The sequence below is a fragment of the Theobroma cacao genome, chromosome 9 (genome assembly GCF_053813885.1).
Source record: "Theobroma cacao isolate CCN51 chromosome 9, ASM5381388v1, whole genome shotgun sequence".
In the NCBI taxonomy this organism is placed as follows: Eukaryota; Viridiplantae; Streptophyta; class Magnoliopsida; order Malvales; family Malvaceae; genus Theobroma; species Theobroma cacao.
The window spans coordinates 14,017,723-14,035,362 of record NC_142647.1 but is presented as its reverse complement, the minus strand read 5'-3'; the positions used below and the strand labels follow the sequence as shown (position 1 = coordinate 14,035,362).

At 33.0% G+C, this 17,640-nt stretch overlaps 1 protein-coding gene across 1 annotated transcript; it reads left to right on the top strand.

Moving 5' to 3' along the window:
* The first annotated feature begins 10,603 nt into the window (after nt 1–10,603).
* ATR2 (P450 reductase 2) lies at nt 10,604–16,469 on the top strand. Its single transcript, XM_007014206.3, has 17 exons — nt 10,604–11,157; nt 11,250–11,309; nt 11,410–11,486; nt 11,582–11,639; nt 11,760–11,880; nt 12,655–12,724; nt 12,819–13,013; nt 13,111–13,203; nt 13,385–13,610; nt 13,704–13,787; nt 13,875–14,026; nt 14,435–14,531; nt 14,857–15,006; nt 15,084–15,161; nt 15,270–15,392; nt 15,537–15,650; nt 16,000–16,469. The coding sequence occupies exons 1-17, from the start codon at nt 10,804–10,806 to the stop codon at nt 16,078–16,080; spliced, it is 2,133 nt and encodes a 710-aa protein (XP_007014268.3). The 5' UTR covers nt 10,604–10,803; the 3' UTR covers nt 16,081–16,469.
* Nucleotides 16,470–17,640: the final 1,171 nt, after the last annotated feature.

Here is a 17,640-nt window from a genome sequence, read left to right as displayed (position 1 = left end):
GTATTAAGTTTGCCATATTGTGCAGGGGGTTTTATAGTTTATTGTGGCACATCATGAATGAGATTTGGTTGTGTGCTGATACAACATGGAAATATGATAGTGTATGCATCTAGACAGCTAAAGAGGGATGAACAGTATTACCCCACACATGATTTAGAGATGGCTGCCATAGTCTTTAGCTTGAAGATATGAAGGCATTACTTGTATAGTGTCTCTAATATATCTTTGAGTAGAGAGATCTCAACCTTAGGCAACATAGATGGATAAAATTGCTTAAGGATTATAATAATATTATTTAACACCATCCCGATAAAACCAATGTGGTGGCAGATGCACTAAGTCGAAAGTTTATGAGGAGTTTAACCTACATTTCAATTGATAAGAGATCTTTAGTGCAAGGCATGCACGACTTGGGTGATATGGGAGTTTGATTTAAGGTTGATGACATGAAGGCATTATTATCTTATTTTAGAATAAGGCCAATATTAGTGGAGCATAACAAAAAAGCCAAAGGCAATGACAATTTTGTGATTAGAGCCTTTAAGGATCCTCAAAAGAAGAAAGGGCAAATGTTCACTAAAGGCACAAATGGATTCTTGCAACATGGATCTAGAATATATGTGCCAAATCTTGATGATCTAAGATAAAAGATCTAGGAAGAGGCTCATGTGGCAGCTTATGTGGTTCACCCAAGCACCACTAAGATGTACCATGACGTGAAAAAGTTGTATTAGAGGGAAGGCCTGAAGAAAGATATGGTAAAATTTGTAGCCAAATGGTTGGTGTGCCAATAGGTTAAGATAGAGCATCAGAGGCCTATCAGACTATTACAACGTTTACCTATTTTCGAGTGAAAATAAGAGCATATCACCATGATTTCGTGACAAGACTACCTCGTATGAGTAAGGGGTACGATTCTATTTGGGTGATAATGTATAAATTGACTAAGTAAGGGGTACGATTCTATTTGGGTGATAATGTATAAATTGACTAAGTCTGCTCATTTCCTATCGGTGAGGAACACTTATGGAGCAGCATAGTATGCTAGATTGTATGTGGACGAGGTAGTGTGATTATATGGAGTCTAAGTCATTATAGTGTCAAATAAAAGCACCTAGTTTACGAGTCAATTTTAGGGCAAGGTTCATGAGGCATTGGGGACCAAGCTAGATTTTAGTATAGCCTTCCACTTTCAAACGGATGGTTAGTCTGAGAGGACCATCCAAATGCTTGAGGACATGTTAAATACCTATGTGGTAGATGAGATACTTGGGATAAACATTTACCATTTGTGGAGTTTACCTACAACAATTGTTATCAATCCAGTATACAAATGGCATCTAACGAGGCTTTGTATGATGAAGGTGTAGATCACCTATTAAATGGTTTGAGATTATAGAGAAATAACGCTAAGGGTTGGGCATGGTCTAATATGCATTGGATAAGATTAGGATGATATAAGATCAAATGTTGGTAGTCTGAGTAGGCAAAAGGCTTACATCAACCATAGGTGTAAAGATTTGGAGTTCGAAGTTAATGATCACATGTTTTTGAAGGTCTTGCCAACCAAGGGGATCAAGAGATTTGGTAAGAAAGGCAAGCTAAGCCTAAGATACATGAGACCTTAAGAGGTTCTTAAAAGAGTTGTTGCTGTAGCCTTTTGTTTGGCACTTCCACTGAATCTTGGGCATGTAAACTCGATATTTCATGTCTCTACACTTCAAAAGTACATCCTGATCCATCACATGTGATCCATTATGAGGGGATCCAACTAAGAAATGACTTGTCATATAAAGAGACAACAATGGAGATCTTGGATAAACAAGTCAAGAAACTACATAATAAGGAGATAGCCTCAGTGAAAGTCTTATGGTGTGACCATTTGAGTGAGGAGGTAACTTAAGAAGTTGTAGACAAGATGCACACCTAGTACCCCCACTTATTTCTAAGGTAGAGGTTAGTCAACACTTAACTTAAATTCAAGGATGAATTTTCTTAAAGAGGAAAAAATGTGAAATCCCACCTTTTTAGTTAAATGATAAAATTGTGGCTTAACTTGGTAAGCTAAGGATTTAAAGTTTTATGAGTGATTTTGAACACATTTAGCTAAAAAAATCCTCCAAATGATTTCAAATGAGTTATGGGAAAGTTGGGGTTTAAATAAGGCCTAAAGACTTGAGTTTTCTATTAAAAACAACATTTTGCAACCAAAGTATCAAGCCTTAATTCATGGGAAGAACAAAGTCTTGAGACTTTGGAAAAAGTATTAAGACTTTGTTGCCTAGAAAGAAAGTCTCAAGACTTCCACAAGAAGTCTCGACACTTGTGTCAAAAAACCTTAAGCAAAACCATTCTGTTTCAAAAGTATCAAGACCTAAGCACAAGGTATCGATACCTCAACATCAACCTTCAAAAAATAAAGGGTTAAACTTGTCTTTTCACTTCCAAAACTATAAATATGTTGCAAAATCTGAGCGCTAACATATTTTTCATTTACTCAACCACTAGCCACCAGCCACCTCCTCTCAACTTTCTTTTAAGTTTTAAATTTGTTTTTCTTCAAAGGGAACCTGATTTTTAACTTTTGATCTCGATTTTCAACTTTTTGGAGATAAGCTCATCGTGAGGGATAAGAATACCACATGAATAAAGCCCAACATGGGGGCAAGAGTACCACATGAATAAAGTCCATCATGGGGGTAAGAATACCACATGAATAAAGCCCACTTTGGGGGTAAGAATACTACACTGAAATTTATGAACTATATGTAAATTAGTTTGATGATATTGTATTTGTATGATTGATGGTGTGAATCGATTATTTAATTTAGTGATCATGTCTTGAATAGATGTCTTGATATTCATGAGTATGAAGATCAAGTGGTACTTTCCAATCTCCATGTGAGGGATAATGCCCAATGGTCAGGTTGCGAGTAAAAATGATACCGCTACCCAAGGAAAAGGCATTGGTATCTATGAAAGGAAATATCTTGTTTTCTTCTTACAAATAATTATACTTGGAATTGTCACTGTTTTATCAAATCATTGATGTGTCATGGATTTCAAAGGCATATATGGAAAATGTTTGAAATGAGGTTATTTGACATTGAAAGGAATTATGTTGATGTTTATGAAACTCATGTTGTCTTTGCAAAATATGGTTAATTACAAGAACTCTTCCCTGTAGCTTGTCTCTTTCCTAAATCCACTCATGGAGTCTTTGTGAGCCACCTGCTATTTCCTTTTTTTTTTTTTTGTTTTACAGATCAATATCACATTTGGCTAGATGCCTTGTGGAGGAGTAGCTCAACTCTTACTTGGTAGGTATGGTGGTGCCTTCCTTTTAGCCCATTAGTGTCACTACACTTCACAGTGTCTCGAGTAGAGTCTTTAAACGTTTTATATTTACAATGATACTTGGTTATGTAAATAAGTATTAATATACAACATATTTGTTTATGATTGTGGATATTATCATGAGCCCCGAAAAAGTACATATGAATAATGTTCTTATGGTGAAAGGACCATAGATGATAATGGCACGAGATGTGTACCAGATCACAGAATTATATCTTATGTGAATATCGATATGCAATGAAAGCAATTCTACACTTTATGTTGAGAAGTTTCATAATTGTGTGATGGTGCTTATGTGATGAATGGATGAATGAAATCGCACACATTATGTTAGGAAGTTCCATAATGATGTGAGGATGTTTACTCACTTGTGAATTCTATTATAGTGTATGAACGTTTGTATGATTGCGACAGATGACAAGTCCACGTATGTAGATTAAGTCTTGTTTGGACCTAGTGGGCTATACCCATGTAAGTCCATGCGCTGGTCATGGCTTACTAGAAAACGAGTCATGACATGTAGCCAAGTATTTTATGCCACAACATGAAAGACATTACGGAGCCCTTTAACAACTCTTTCAACATTATATGAGGTTACATAAATGTTAGTAGGTGCTAAACACAATCAATATAATTCACAAGACAAACAACATTGATCAATATCTTTTGATTTAGTAATTATCTTTATAATTGAATGCTTTATTTCATAAGCATAATTAACAATGTCTAACACAATAATAAAAATTAAATTTCGTGTAAATGACGATACATAGAAAGTGTTTTCATATAAAAGTGTATGACTAGATCTTAAGCACATTGTTCCTACACGCTTCACTTCCACCTTTACATTGTTACGAACCATGAGCTCCTTCCTTATTTGGTTTCCTTTTGCTTATGAACCCTTATAAGTTAAAAGCAACATGAGTAGTTGCACCATTGTTTAGCCACTAAAAATTGGAGAGGACTTCAATTAAACTAGATTCATGTATAACTAGAGTTAAAGAGTTACCTTCATGCTCACGTTTATCTAGTCAAGTTTTGATTTTGAGACATTGTTGTTTCTTATGTCTCTTATTCTTACAAAAGAAACATGTAAGTTCCTTTTCAAGGATAGTTTTTTAACCTTTACAATAACAAATTGACCAAGATCGTTCTTATTACCCTGAACATGTTTAGGACCATTACTTTTGTTGTGATGAATTTGGGTCACAAGAAAGATCTTGTTGAGTATTTCTTTTTTATTTTTGATTTAATAGTGGACTATTTTAACGATATACTCTTTAACTCCTCTTATCTCATCATAATTCATGGAATAAAATCCCTTCAAAAGAGTGACAATTTTAGCATTTAATGACACTTTATACCTTTTATGATCTGCAATTAAGAAATCTTTTGTATAGCGGTATAAGAAATCCATTTAACAAGGTGTTTAAGAATGGCCCTCTTAATAATAAGTAAAATAATTTATTTGAAATTTCTCATACCTTAAAGGTCATTCTACCATTCTCAGACTTTTCAATAGTAAGTTTTACAAGCTTATCCATATTCATAGCCAAGTTCATGATTGCCATGTTGTTATTAACAAAAAAGGTTATCAAAAATTTTAAAAATTAAATTTTATTAATAAATAATAAAATACTCTGAAACCATAAATAAGTATACCCAAAGACTGAAGGCACATCATCATGTAAACACTTTTAGGTTGAATGCATGACATGCAATTATAAGCCTTTTCACATAAAAGCGGTCATGAAAATTTAACACAACCTTTGTAAATTACTATATTTTGATGAATAAATTACTATAGATAGTTAAGTTCCACACCTATGCGCTTATGTGCTACTATATAACTTAAATATATAAACACCACCTTTAGGTGAATAAATGCACATCAAAACTAGAGACATCTCTAAAACATATGAGAATAATAATTTCATAAAACTAGTCTATTTTTCACTTTAATGACAAACAAATTAACTAGCATAATGAAACTTTTCCCATAATTGGATTTTTCTATGTTACCCACACAAACTTTATGGTATAATTTTTTAATTAATTTTATGAGCATGAGGCATCATGTCTCACAATCATACCTACACATGTAATATAACCTTATGAGATATTTAGTCATTCATCTCCATTTATGTCACTAAAAAATTTGTTGTATTCAAAAATATGACTTTATAAGGTTTTTGTTATTAATTTATACATTATAACTTTATCCTGAGAGTATATAAAATACACAAGTACTTAAAGAAAGTACATACTACCATCAAACTCAAAATTATGTATTTTTTTTTATAGCATGCATTCTAGAAATGTATTGGGAAAACATATGAAATAATTAATTAAATACACATAATAAATAAATAAATATCAAACATGCACTAAAAATTAGAAAAATAACACAAACAAGTAGTAAACAATAAGTGGGATTGAACTGCCAAAAAATTGGCCTAAAACCTCAGCCTAAGTCAGACACAAACAGACTCACGTTCCGTCCATGTGTGTGAACTAAGCTAGTCCTTATTGTCATGAGTCTCACATTAGTAAAAAATAGAGAGGATTTTAGGTATACAAACATAGGTCTTCCTCTATCTAACAAGCATGCCTTTGGGTTGAAAACGTGGACTTGTGATGAGTGGTATTAGAGAAAATCTAATCTTCACTAATGTGGGACCCCATGAGAGAGACAAGAGTCAAGGTAGGTCCAAAATAGTGTAAGGGTTCATCTCCCCTATGGCAATTATCCAATGCAATAAGAGCATTGCATATTAGGGTGGGTAGAATGTCATAGATTCCACATCAGTAAGAGATTGGGTTGGTTTTGAGTATATAAACATGGGCATTCCTCCATCTAATATGCATGTATTTTGTGTTGAAAATGTGGGCCCGTGACACGCGTGACCAAGCCATTCTTTAACTCTTAATCGAGTCAACCTAACCTGAAATGCTAGAATTTGCGCCTACAATAGGTTTTTAATCATGGATCTCTATTTGAGCTCATAAACCTAAAAAATCGTTGTGTTCTTAACCTAAAAAATCTTAAAACTTGTGGCTCTTAGAGAACCCATTTTCTTAAGCATGATTTCAACTAGTTAGACAACAATAATTCGATCAAACTACCACATTGTCAATAATACATCATCAATGAAGCATCCCTAAGATTCAAATTGCACAAATTATGAATTTAAATGGTACAATTAAACATATTCAAAAATGACACAAGACTTGATGCGTAATCATGATTGATTCATGTAATCAACCAATGCTAGCAGTTAATTATTGTTATTTAGAGTTCTAAATATAAACTATGCTTGCTTTAATAGAAATTGTTAAACTTTATATATAATTATTTATACTAAATCTAAGATCTACTGTAACAGATATTTGGAACACATAAAAGTATACCTAATTTTTTATTCATAATTTTTTTTTTTAATTAGGAAAAGGGGAATTTGAACCCTATTCTTTAGGTAGGGGATCATACAACAACCAATGAGCCAAATGCTTGGGTTTAATTTTTTTATTCATAATTTGACAAATGAAATAATACTAACTAGCTTAACTGTTGAGATTCAATGTATTAGAATCTTCATCTTCCTTAATCTACAAATATGCAATGAGTGAGATTCCTAATACTTTCTAGATACGAAAAGAGACATAGCATTCTTTACATAATGAATTCCTAATCTTACTTGTTATAAGATTTAGGTTTTAATACAGAATCCTACATTATTAAACTCACATATAATATTGGAGTCTTTTATTAAATCATATTATGAATTATAATATTGTCTTATTATCAAGACCAAATTAACTTAGCGTGATTTTAATAAAATACAAAAACAAATCAGATAAGTTCACACTTTAACTTAAGAAAAATCTAAAAATATATTCCCAAAAAAACCTAATTGAAGGAGTGAATGTTGATAAAGGAAAGGAAGTCATAAATAACAAATATATATATATATATATATATATATAATCTTAAAACAATTAAGTAAAACCGTGAATGTTGAAGAAAGTTTTCTCTTAAATGTATTTAAAGTTCCAATGAAGCATTGTTTCATTAGCGACGAAGAAGACCAATACTTTTACATCCCAAGTTTGAGGCCAAACATATTTACAAATTCAGTTTAGAGATGTTTATGGGTCTGAGTTAAGTCGGATCATACTTGATTGACACCTTAAAAGATTAGAACTCAACTCGAGTCTAACTCAAAAATTAGGTTTATTATTAATATAATAATGTTCTTCTGTTGTGCTCGGTCCTAAAAAGTCATGTCTAGTATTTAGCTGGAGTCAGACAAGGCCCATTTGCCTAATGGATAACTCGATGTGTGAACACTTATAGTTTGATCAATTTTATGTTCGCGTTATTAATTTGTTTAATTAATTAATTAAATTTTTATAGTAAATGTAATAGTTATGTTATATAATTGAAGGATTGGTTGATCATGATTGTAATTTTCCTTATAAATGTAATCTTATAAACAAGAAGAAAATAAAAATAAAAAACCAAAATGGATATTAGATGGAAAGATGAAATGATGTAGAGAGTAAATATTGATGATAATTAAGTTATTCCTCTTGACCCATTCCCATTCTTGTGATTTTTGTCTTTGTTTTTGATATTCCTTTTTGTTATATTCATCCAAAAAAAAGAATAATTTTCTTTGTAGACTTGTAGCAGTGAATACTCAATACAGTCCATGCAAAGGGAACTCCAAAGAGACCCAATCAAATATTTCAATACGTCCTGCAATTAGCCTTAAAATCAATACCTGCCAGCCGAGGATGCCAATAAATGTATGTACCAAATATAACGGAAGAAAGGTGGACCCAAGTGATTGGACTTTCTCCACGTATCCATCCCGTGGCCGCAAAAAATTTTAAAAAAAGAGAAGCCGAGTCTCAGAACCAATTTCCGGTTTTTGTCCTTTTCCAATGAAAGCCGGTTTAGGCAAGCTGACAGCTTCCAATCTGTGGGCACTCTTGACTCTTCAACTGGGGAATGTAAGAAGCAATCAACCCTTCAAGTTTCAACGTCTTTGATAGTATTTTATATTTTCTATTCAAAGTATTTTTTTTTCAACCTTTTGGGTTAAGAAATCTCATTGAATTGATCCACCCCATTATTTATTGGGTGAGAATTGAGTCAAAACAGCTTTGATTAAAGAAGTCTATGAGATAATATTATATATATATGCACATACATACACGATTGAGAAATTAATTGTCTTTTATACATGTACTAGGATTTAGTTGGTGTAAAGATATTTATTTGAATCACACAAAATGAGATAATTTGCATCAATTTCAAAAATTCTAACCAAAAATTTAAACTTAAAATTTTCAAAAGACAATTATCTCAAGTTTAAAGTCTAATTATGTAATTAGTTTTTTTTTTTTTGAAAAGTGATTTTATTGCACCTTAAGTCTCCATGTCATCCAAAGCCTTTATCAATTGTTAGAGAGTTCTACTGGCACTAGGCTTGAGTGAAAGAGAGATATACTTTATGCAATTAGTTCTTATATTTTATGAAAGTGATAAATTTAGTTTTTTTACAATAATTTGTAAACATTAAATATTTATATTTTTCGAAATTGATAATATCAATTCCATTATTAAAGGTGTTTAAATTTTTTAATTATTCATGGCATCTTATTATATTGTCATGGTATTTCGTGTTGATGTAACATTCAAGAATGATACAATGATTTGCTAATGTGACATTGATTAAACAAAGAAATGGATTTAAAGTGGTGGTGTGATGCTAATATGGACCACTATGTTAGTATTTTTGCAATTTACATGTATAAATGTTAGATTTTGATACTAATAAAGAGCTTAAAGATGAGAAACTTCACTCCTTTTATAAACAAACATCATATTTGGTTGGGGAATAGAATAGTCATTTCTTTCCAATTTCTATTACCTAGTTATTCTTGTATTTAGTAATGGTCATTCCTTGAAAAACCAAAATAACCATTACTAAAAAAGGACTTGGTAATGACTATTCTAAACTTAGGAAATGGAAAAATATACTATTATACAAAATTACCCTTTATAAATTGTAAAACTTAACCTTTGATATAAGATGTAATTTGATCATTTTCACATTTCATTTCTCTCTCTACCCATCTTTCTCTCTCTAAATTAAATTAAAATTTTAATATAAATTATAATACAAATTATAATAATTTATATTTAAAATTTAAAAATTCAATTAAAATTTTAATTATAAATTAAAAAATATAATTTTAACTTTAAAAATAATTTTAATTATAAATTTTTAATATTTTAAAAATAAAGAATAAAATAAAATAATGGTATTAATAATTTAGTTATAACTTATTAATATTTTAAATGAAACATAAATTATTAACATTCTAAAAATAAAATAAAAATAAAAATAAAGAATCATATTAAGATTTTAAATAATAATTTAATCATATTTTTAATAAATTATTTAAAAATTAATATTTAAAATTAAAAATCAAATATTAAAATAAAATATATTTTTATTTTATTATCACTTCTTCTTTTACTATTTCAAAACAACTTTTACCAACTAAATATTGAAATAAGCTATCATAATTATTTTTATTTTATTTTATTTCATGAACCAAATTACATCATAACTATTCTTACCTTATTTCATTATTATAAAATAATCATTTTATTTTCTTTCTATTTCATTTCGAGAACCAATCATATCTTACGTGTAATAATTATTATTTAAGAGATTGTTTAATTAATACCATGTCATTACACACAAGTTGTATATCAGTAAAAATAATGAATATATTTTAAATTTATCATTAATAATTGAATTGACATGATGAATTTTGAAAAGTAGATGATTTTTATAAATTACTGTATGTAGATTAAACCTATGATTTAACTAATGGTATAGTTTGAGCCAAATTTAACAAATTGAACAACGGGAGCGGCCGGTTGGGAATAAAGTTAGAATTCCTTAAGACAAAGAGATGCATGATTCACGAGACACACAAGGGAAGGGAGGGGAGGCCGTTTTCTGTGGTTATTCCCCTGAAGGAAAGAGACAGGGAAGGGCATTTCAGAACGATTTAGAAAAAGGTGAACTGGTAAAAATCAATGTATGTGGTGTAAAAGCAAGTCCTGTTCTAAGAAAATCTAACCATAGTTAACTTAGGAGTTAGGTGGGTTTGACTAGTCGGGTTTGGTAGGCGTTGGGTTCGTTCACTCCCTCCCATCACCTCCACCTCTGCCTCTTGCCTCCCTTTTTAAGGTCCCAGCCCTCTCCTACCCCCTTCCCTCTCTCTCTCAGAGAAGTCTCTCGCAACTCTCAACCACCACCAAACTCCCAACAACACCAGTTTCCAACAAAGAGAGATCTTCTCCAATTCTCCTCCATTTCTGCATTTACACTTCCTTACGCTCGATTCGCAAAACAAATGGAACCGTCATCATCTTCTGGTTCAATCAAAGTTTCGCCGCTCGATCTCATGTCAGCTATAATTAAGGGCAAAATGGACCCTTCCAACGCTTCCTACGACTCAGCTGCTGAGGTGGCCACCATGCTTCTTGAGAACAGAGAGTTCGTTATGATTTTAACTACCTCCATCGCCGTTCTCATCGGCTGCGTCGTCGTTTTGGTTTGGCGTAGATCCGGTTCTCAAAAACCAAAGCAAATCGAGCCTCCTAAGCCTTTGATCGTTAAAGAACCCGAACTCGAAGTCGATGATGGCAAGAAAAAAGTCACCATCTTCTTCGGTACTCAAACCGGCACCGCCGAAGGCTTCGCCAAGGTTCCACTATATATATTTATTTATATTCTCATTTGTTTTTCTTGATAATTTTTTGCTTATTAGTTTTTTTTCTTTTTTTTAATGTGACTCAGGCTCTAGCTGAGGAGGCAAAAGCACGCTATGATAAGGCGACGTTTAAAGTTGTAGATTTGGTAAGTTTTAATTTTGACTTTTTTTTACCCTTTTCGGTGTTATGTTTAGAACTGGAATTGGCGATTTAAACTATTGATATTTTTTTTGTACTGTAAATAGGATGATTATGCGGTGGATGATGATGAATACGAGGAGAAGATGAAGACGGAGAGTTTGGCTTTCTTCTTCTTAGCCACGTGAGTTATTTTGAATAATTTTCTTTTTGATATTTATATGTTTTTTCTTTTTGGGAATTTGTTTTGCTGATATGGTTAAGTTGGTGAACTTGTAGATATGGAGATGGTGAGCCGACTGATAATGCAGCTAGGTTCTATAAATGGTTCACTGAGGTAAATTTTAATTGTAATTAGTGGACGATGATAATGAGTTCAATTGTGTTTAGTGAAAATATTATGTAGAATGACATTTTTTAATTGGCTGTTATTCTGAATGTCTGATTGGGTGTTTAGGGAAAAGAGAGGGGAGAATGGCTTCAGAACATGAAGTACGGGGTGTTTGGCCTTGGTAACAGACAGTATGAACATTTTAACAAGGTTGCAAAGGTGGTTGATGACCTCCTTACTGAGCAGGGTATGTGTCTTCATTTTCCTTTTATCTCCCCCTGCATATAAATGGATGCATTGGTTCATGGATTTTTAATTGGTTTACTTTTATCAAAATGGCTTCTTGCACGCAAATTATGCTGTTAATGTTTGCTAACTATTTAATTTTTCATGAATTATGAAAGTGCTTTAAAAATTTTCAGAGTTTAATTTGTCATGCATATGATTGAATTTCGATAAATTGCAATTATGTTGGTGTACTATCAGAAGTTTCATCCCACCATTTCAGTATAAAAACTCTATTTGTTACTCATGTAATGATGACTTTATTGTTTTGTGATGTTTGTGACAGGAATATTTTATGGAAAGATGACTGCATAAGTTTAATATACATTTTTTTGATCAAAGAAAGCAACCATTTAACTTTTTAACTTTAATCTATGTATGTAATATTCGGCTTTAGTAACCTGTTAGTATATCTTTTGTTGTGGCTGATTACACTAAAAAACTTAACATACATTACAATGCAGATCTAAAAAGTGCACCTTTTGATGAAAATTTTAGCCTTCCTTTATTTCAAATTCATGAAGCTTTTGAATCGGATGCGGCATTGTGATTTTGGTGTAGTAAATTGACTCTTGACATGTAGCCAAAATGTTTATATTAATATATTCAAATTTTCAATAGAAATCTGCTGATGCAGAAATGCTTGAGTTCATGTAGTAAAAGATTGTTTTACCAGTCATATATAATGTTGCATTGGAACTCCTATCATCTAACATTCCCCTTGCTATATTTGTAGGCGCAAAGCGCCTAGTTCCAGTGGGTCTTGGAGATGATGACCAATGCATTGAAGATGACTTCACTGCATGGTATTAAATACTTGAACTTTGTTTTGAATCAAAAGCTTGTCCATTCTTAACCTTTATTTGTCATTAAACTATCTTGCTATGGTTGCTTTTCTAGGCGTGAATTAGTTTGGCCTGAGTTAGATCAGCTTCTGAGGGATGAAGATGATGCAACAACTGTTTCTACCCCTTACACTGCTGCTGTGTTGGAATACCGAGTTTTATTTTATGATCCTGCTGATGCACCTGTTGAGGATGAGAACCGGAGCAATGCAAATGGTCATACTATTTACGATGCTCAACATCCATGCAGGTATACTAGAATATTTTGTTCTAGATGTCAAGGTGGCCATTATATTTTTTATTCTTTTGTGATGAAATCTTAACTGGTTTCTTGTTTTAACTTGAAGGTCTAATGTCGCTGTGAGGAAGGAGCTTCATACTTCTGCATCTGATCGTTCTTGCACCCATCTTGAATTTGACATTGCTGGCACTGGACTTTCGTAAGTTGCTTTCCTAAGTCATTTGGCTACTGTACTGTTAAAATTTTATTGTTGCAATAATGCACCCTCCCCCACTCCTCTTTCCTCCTCTCTTGAAACCAGGTGCTGAGTGCTGCTTGTTTCAAATTTTCGTTTAACATCATACTGAACTTCGTCTATTCATAATCATCTTCGTTTTCAGGTATGAAACAGGGGATCATGTTGGTGTTTACTGTGAGAATTTAGACGAAGTTGTAGAGGAAGCATTGACGTTATTGGGTTTATCACCAGACACCTATTTCTCTGTTCATACTGATAAAGAGGATGGGACGCCACTTGGTGGAAGCTCTTTGCCTCCTCCTTTCCCACCTTGCACTCTAAGAACAGCATTGGCACGATATGCTGATCTTTTGAGCTCGCCAAAAAAGGTTAGACTATTTATTGGTCAATATGTCATGAACTCTTCTTTTTATTTTTCTTTTGAATAACTATTCTAATTCTTTAATGCCTGCTATGGCCAGTCTGCCTTAGTTGCCTTGGCTGCTCATGCCTCTGATCCAACTGAAGCCGATCGATTAAGACACCTTGCATCACCTGCTGGAAAGGTTGTAGGAGTGATTTTTATTAGCTTGGTTCATCTATTTTGCAGCTTATGTGTATGCTGATACAACTTCTGGCATGTTATTATTCAGGATGAATATGCACAATGGATGGTTGCAAGTCAGAGAAGCCTCCTTGAGGTCATGGCTGAATTTCCTTCAGCCAAGCCTCCACTTGGTGTCTTCTTTGCAGCTGTTGCTCCACGGTTGCAGCCTAGATACTATTCAATCTCATCCTCACCAAGGTAATTCTATTATTTTATCTTCTCTCTCTATCTTTTTGGCAGTAACATTTTAAGAGGAAAATCTCCATTGTGATTTTGGCTTGATGTGGGAGTAATGATTTCTGAATTTCGGGATCAGTTGAGTGTGGGAGCTTGCCCCTTGGAGAAAATGATTCCACAATTTAGATCACAATGGAGATAATTGTTATCCAATTCAGCCATTTTTTTTTTTTTGCACTTACTACATTAGCAATGAAAAAGCATTCTAAACAGCAAGGTTAGGAAATGGATTATAGGCAATTAAGTTAGTAGCATTATGAATCTCTCATTTATGAGACTTTGACTGTCTCTGATTTCATGTTCTATTCTAATTCTAATATTTTTAACTGTATTGTATGCATATTTACCATTTATAATTATGTTTTACAGGATGGCACTGTCGAGAATTCATGTAACTTGTGCATTTGTTTATGAGAAAACACTAACAGGTCGTATTCACAAAGGAATTTGTTCAACATGGATGAAGGTACTCAGTTCAACATGTTTTTTTTTTTTCTCTTTTACATAGGTAGGGGTGGTCAACCTTTAAAGTTAATGGAAATTGAGATGATTTTTTTGAGGAGATAAATGATATGTAATTCCTGGATACCACTGAACAAAGGATCCTTTCCTTTTTATGTTTTTGATCGTATCTGAATTTCACAGTCTATTCTCACTTCCTAGGCAAACTTGCTAACTTATTAACATCCATTTCTCCTCTCTTATTATTATAGGTCCGGGTTGTTTACTGAATCTCGTCGTTGAATAATAGTAATATAATTTTATCCCCATTTGCCCCCTTTGTTTTTCAGAATTCTGTGCCCATGGAGAAAAGCCATGACTGCAGCTGGGCACCTATATTTGTCAGGCAATCAAACTTTAAACTTCCTTTAGACACTAAAGTGCCCATTATTATGATTGGCCCTGGTACTGGATTGGCTCCTTTCAGGGGATTCCTTCAGGTAAGTGTTGTCACTTTTTCAACGTTCATGATATTGAGAATTTTAAGAAAACTAATTATTTCCATTTTCATTTTCAGGAAAGACTTGCACTGAAAGAAGCTGGAGCTGAACTGGGTCCATCTGTATTGTTCTTCGGCTGTAGGAACCGGAAAATGGTAAGTGATGAAGGTTCCAGTCCTATGACTAGTTTTACATCCTTGGTGGGTTTGGGGATATATATGTAATCCAACTGCAAAGTTTAATTTAATACCTTTTTTTTCCAGGATTACATTTATGAAGATGAGCTCAACAACTTTGTCAACGGTGGTGCACTATCTGAGATTGTGGTTGCCTTTTCACGTGAGGGACCTACCAAGGAATACGTGCAACATAAAATGATGCAGAAGGTACAGGACATATTTTACCCACCATGAACTGTAGGATTGAAGCTTTTTGAAAGATTTTTTTTTTTTCCCGAGAAATTGTATATTTCAGTTTGCTTACATCAGTTTATTATCTAAGCTCTAAAGACATTTATGCCTTGTTTCCAGGCCTCGGACATCTGGAACATGATTTCTCAGGGAGGTTACCTATACGTGTGTGGTGATGCCAAGGGCATGGCTAAAGATGTCCATCGAACTCTACACACTATTTTGCAAGAGCAGGTACGTTTATCGTGCTTATCCTGAGACTGTATAACTGCTAAATATGAGTTATGTGATTCCCAGCTTCCATTTTAGAAGGCAATGTGGTTGAAAAAAGCTATTGCCACCTTTTGTCAATCCATGGTCCAACATTAGAAAAGTTTTCCTGTTGTTTTTAGACATTTTCATGTCTTAATGTTGACAACTGTGACATTCATATGGTGCATGAAAGCTCCCTTTCTCTTTTGTTGTATTCAATGCCATGCCATTTCCCTTTTTCTATTAATATAATAAGTTGGGAAGAGGAATATTTGCTGGACATGATTGCCTGTTATGCTAAAAGTGGTTGCACCAACTTTGGTGGTTTCAGGGATGTCTAGACAGCTCAAAGGCTGAGAGCATGGTGAAAAATCTGCAAATGACTGGCAGGTATCTACGTGATGTGTGGTGATGATTACCATGAAAATACAAAAAATAAAAAAAAAATTATATATATATAGAGGGAGGGCATATTGTTTGGATGAAAGAAGCTGGAGAGAAGGGTAGTTGTAATATCACCTTCATCTCTGCGCTTAAAAAGGGGAATTAAATTTGTTGTCATGAATAGTAATGGGGTCTGTGATTCTTTTTGTCTACCAAATATGAAGGATTTTTTGGTTCATGTAATTTATGTATACATATATATGTATAACTATAATTATATTAGGTAATAGTTATGGAGTCTTTAGTTTTCCATGTATGAACCGGGAAGCAGGTTCAAATTACAAAGCAATTGTTGTTGCTACTCCTACACGGTAACTGTACTGAATCTGAATGGATAATTTAAGCTTGGAATCTCAAGTGATTGCTTCTGTTTCTGCATTTAATTCAAGTAAAATTCTTTATCTTCGTCTTCGTCTTCGTCTTCGTCTTCATGGGAGACCTTCAATTTCGCCTTTGCATTCTACTTGGATCTTGCTGTTACGAAAAGGTATAATTGCTTGTGCTTGGTTAAAAAATTCATTTAAAGAAGAAAAACCACATAAAAAAGATGGAATGATTTAAATATCGTTTCTTCTCCTACTCAAACGAAACTTGAGTTTAATTGAAGTTTGGAAAGGAGTCAAACGTCGGTAAATTGTTGTATTCTGAAATTGATCAAATTGATTGAAATAGTTCAATTTTCTTTAATTTTCAAAATTTAAGCATTGCATGGATAGAACCGGTCACTTGTACAAGATTGAATAAATAACTAAAAATAAAAATAAATATACGCCCCTCCTTGTTTCATGATAGTAATGTTTGGTGAAAATCTGCTAATGTTTTTACTCGAAAGAAAAGGAAATAAATTAGAGAAAGAGTTAGGGATCAAGTGAGTCAGGTGCTGTGTCCTGGCTGCTAACTCATCTTCCTTTAAAAGAAATACAGAGATGGCAGTTCCCTTGATATGATATTTGTCACGTGGCCTTTGGGGTTTCCAATTTTCTTTGTAAAGGATTAGGTGAATCCAAATCTTGACATCCCACACATCTCATCAAAACTTTTTTGCTAATTATTCAAAATCAGCCTGCCTTTGCCAGTTGTACCAAACATTAATTTCTTTTTTCACTTCTCTGTTGGTTCTTAAGGACACCGTAATTCAGCTTTAATTAAACAATAATAATCAAAATAATCTATTTATACAGTCAAGGAGCGTAATCAAATCAAAACAAGCCAAGCCCCACTTGTCTTGGCAAATCCAATTATTCTATTTTCCAGTTTAATTAAGCAATTAAGTTAGCCTCCTTTATGCTTCCATAAACCCCATTTCATTACTCAAAAATACATTACCTTTCCACAGTCTCTCTCTATATATATATATATATATAAATGGTTTGCTCTTTTAAGATATCGGATGTCTTTGCCAAAACCATTTCTAATTAGTTTGAGAATAAATATAAAACATCGCATTCATTTGGTGCTGTTGAAAATTGACCCTGAATCGAATATAAATTATCCAATGCAAGAGGTTCCTAAAAGCATTTGGTCCACA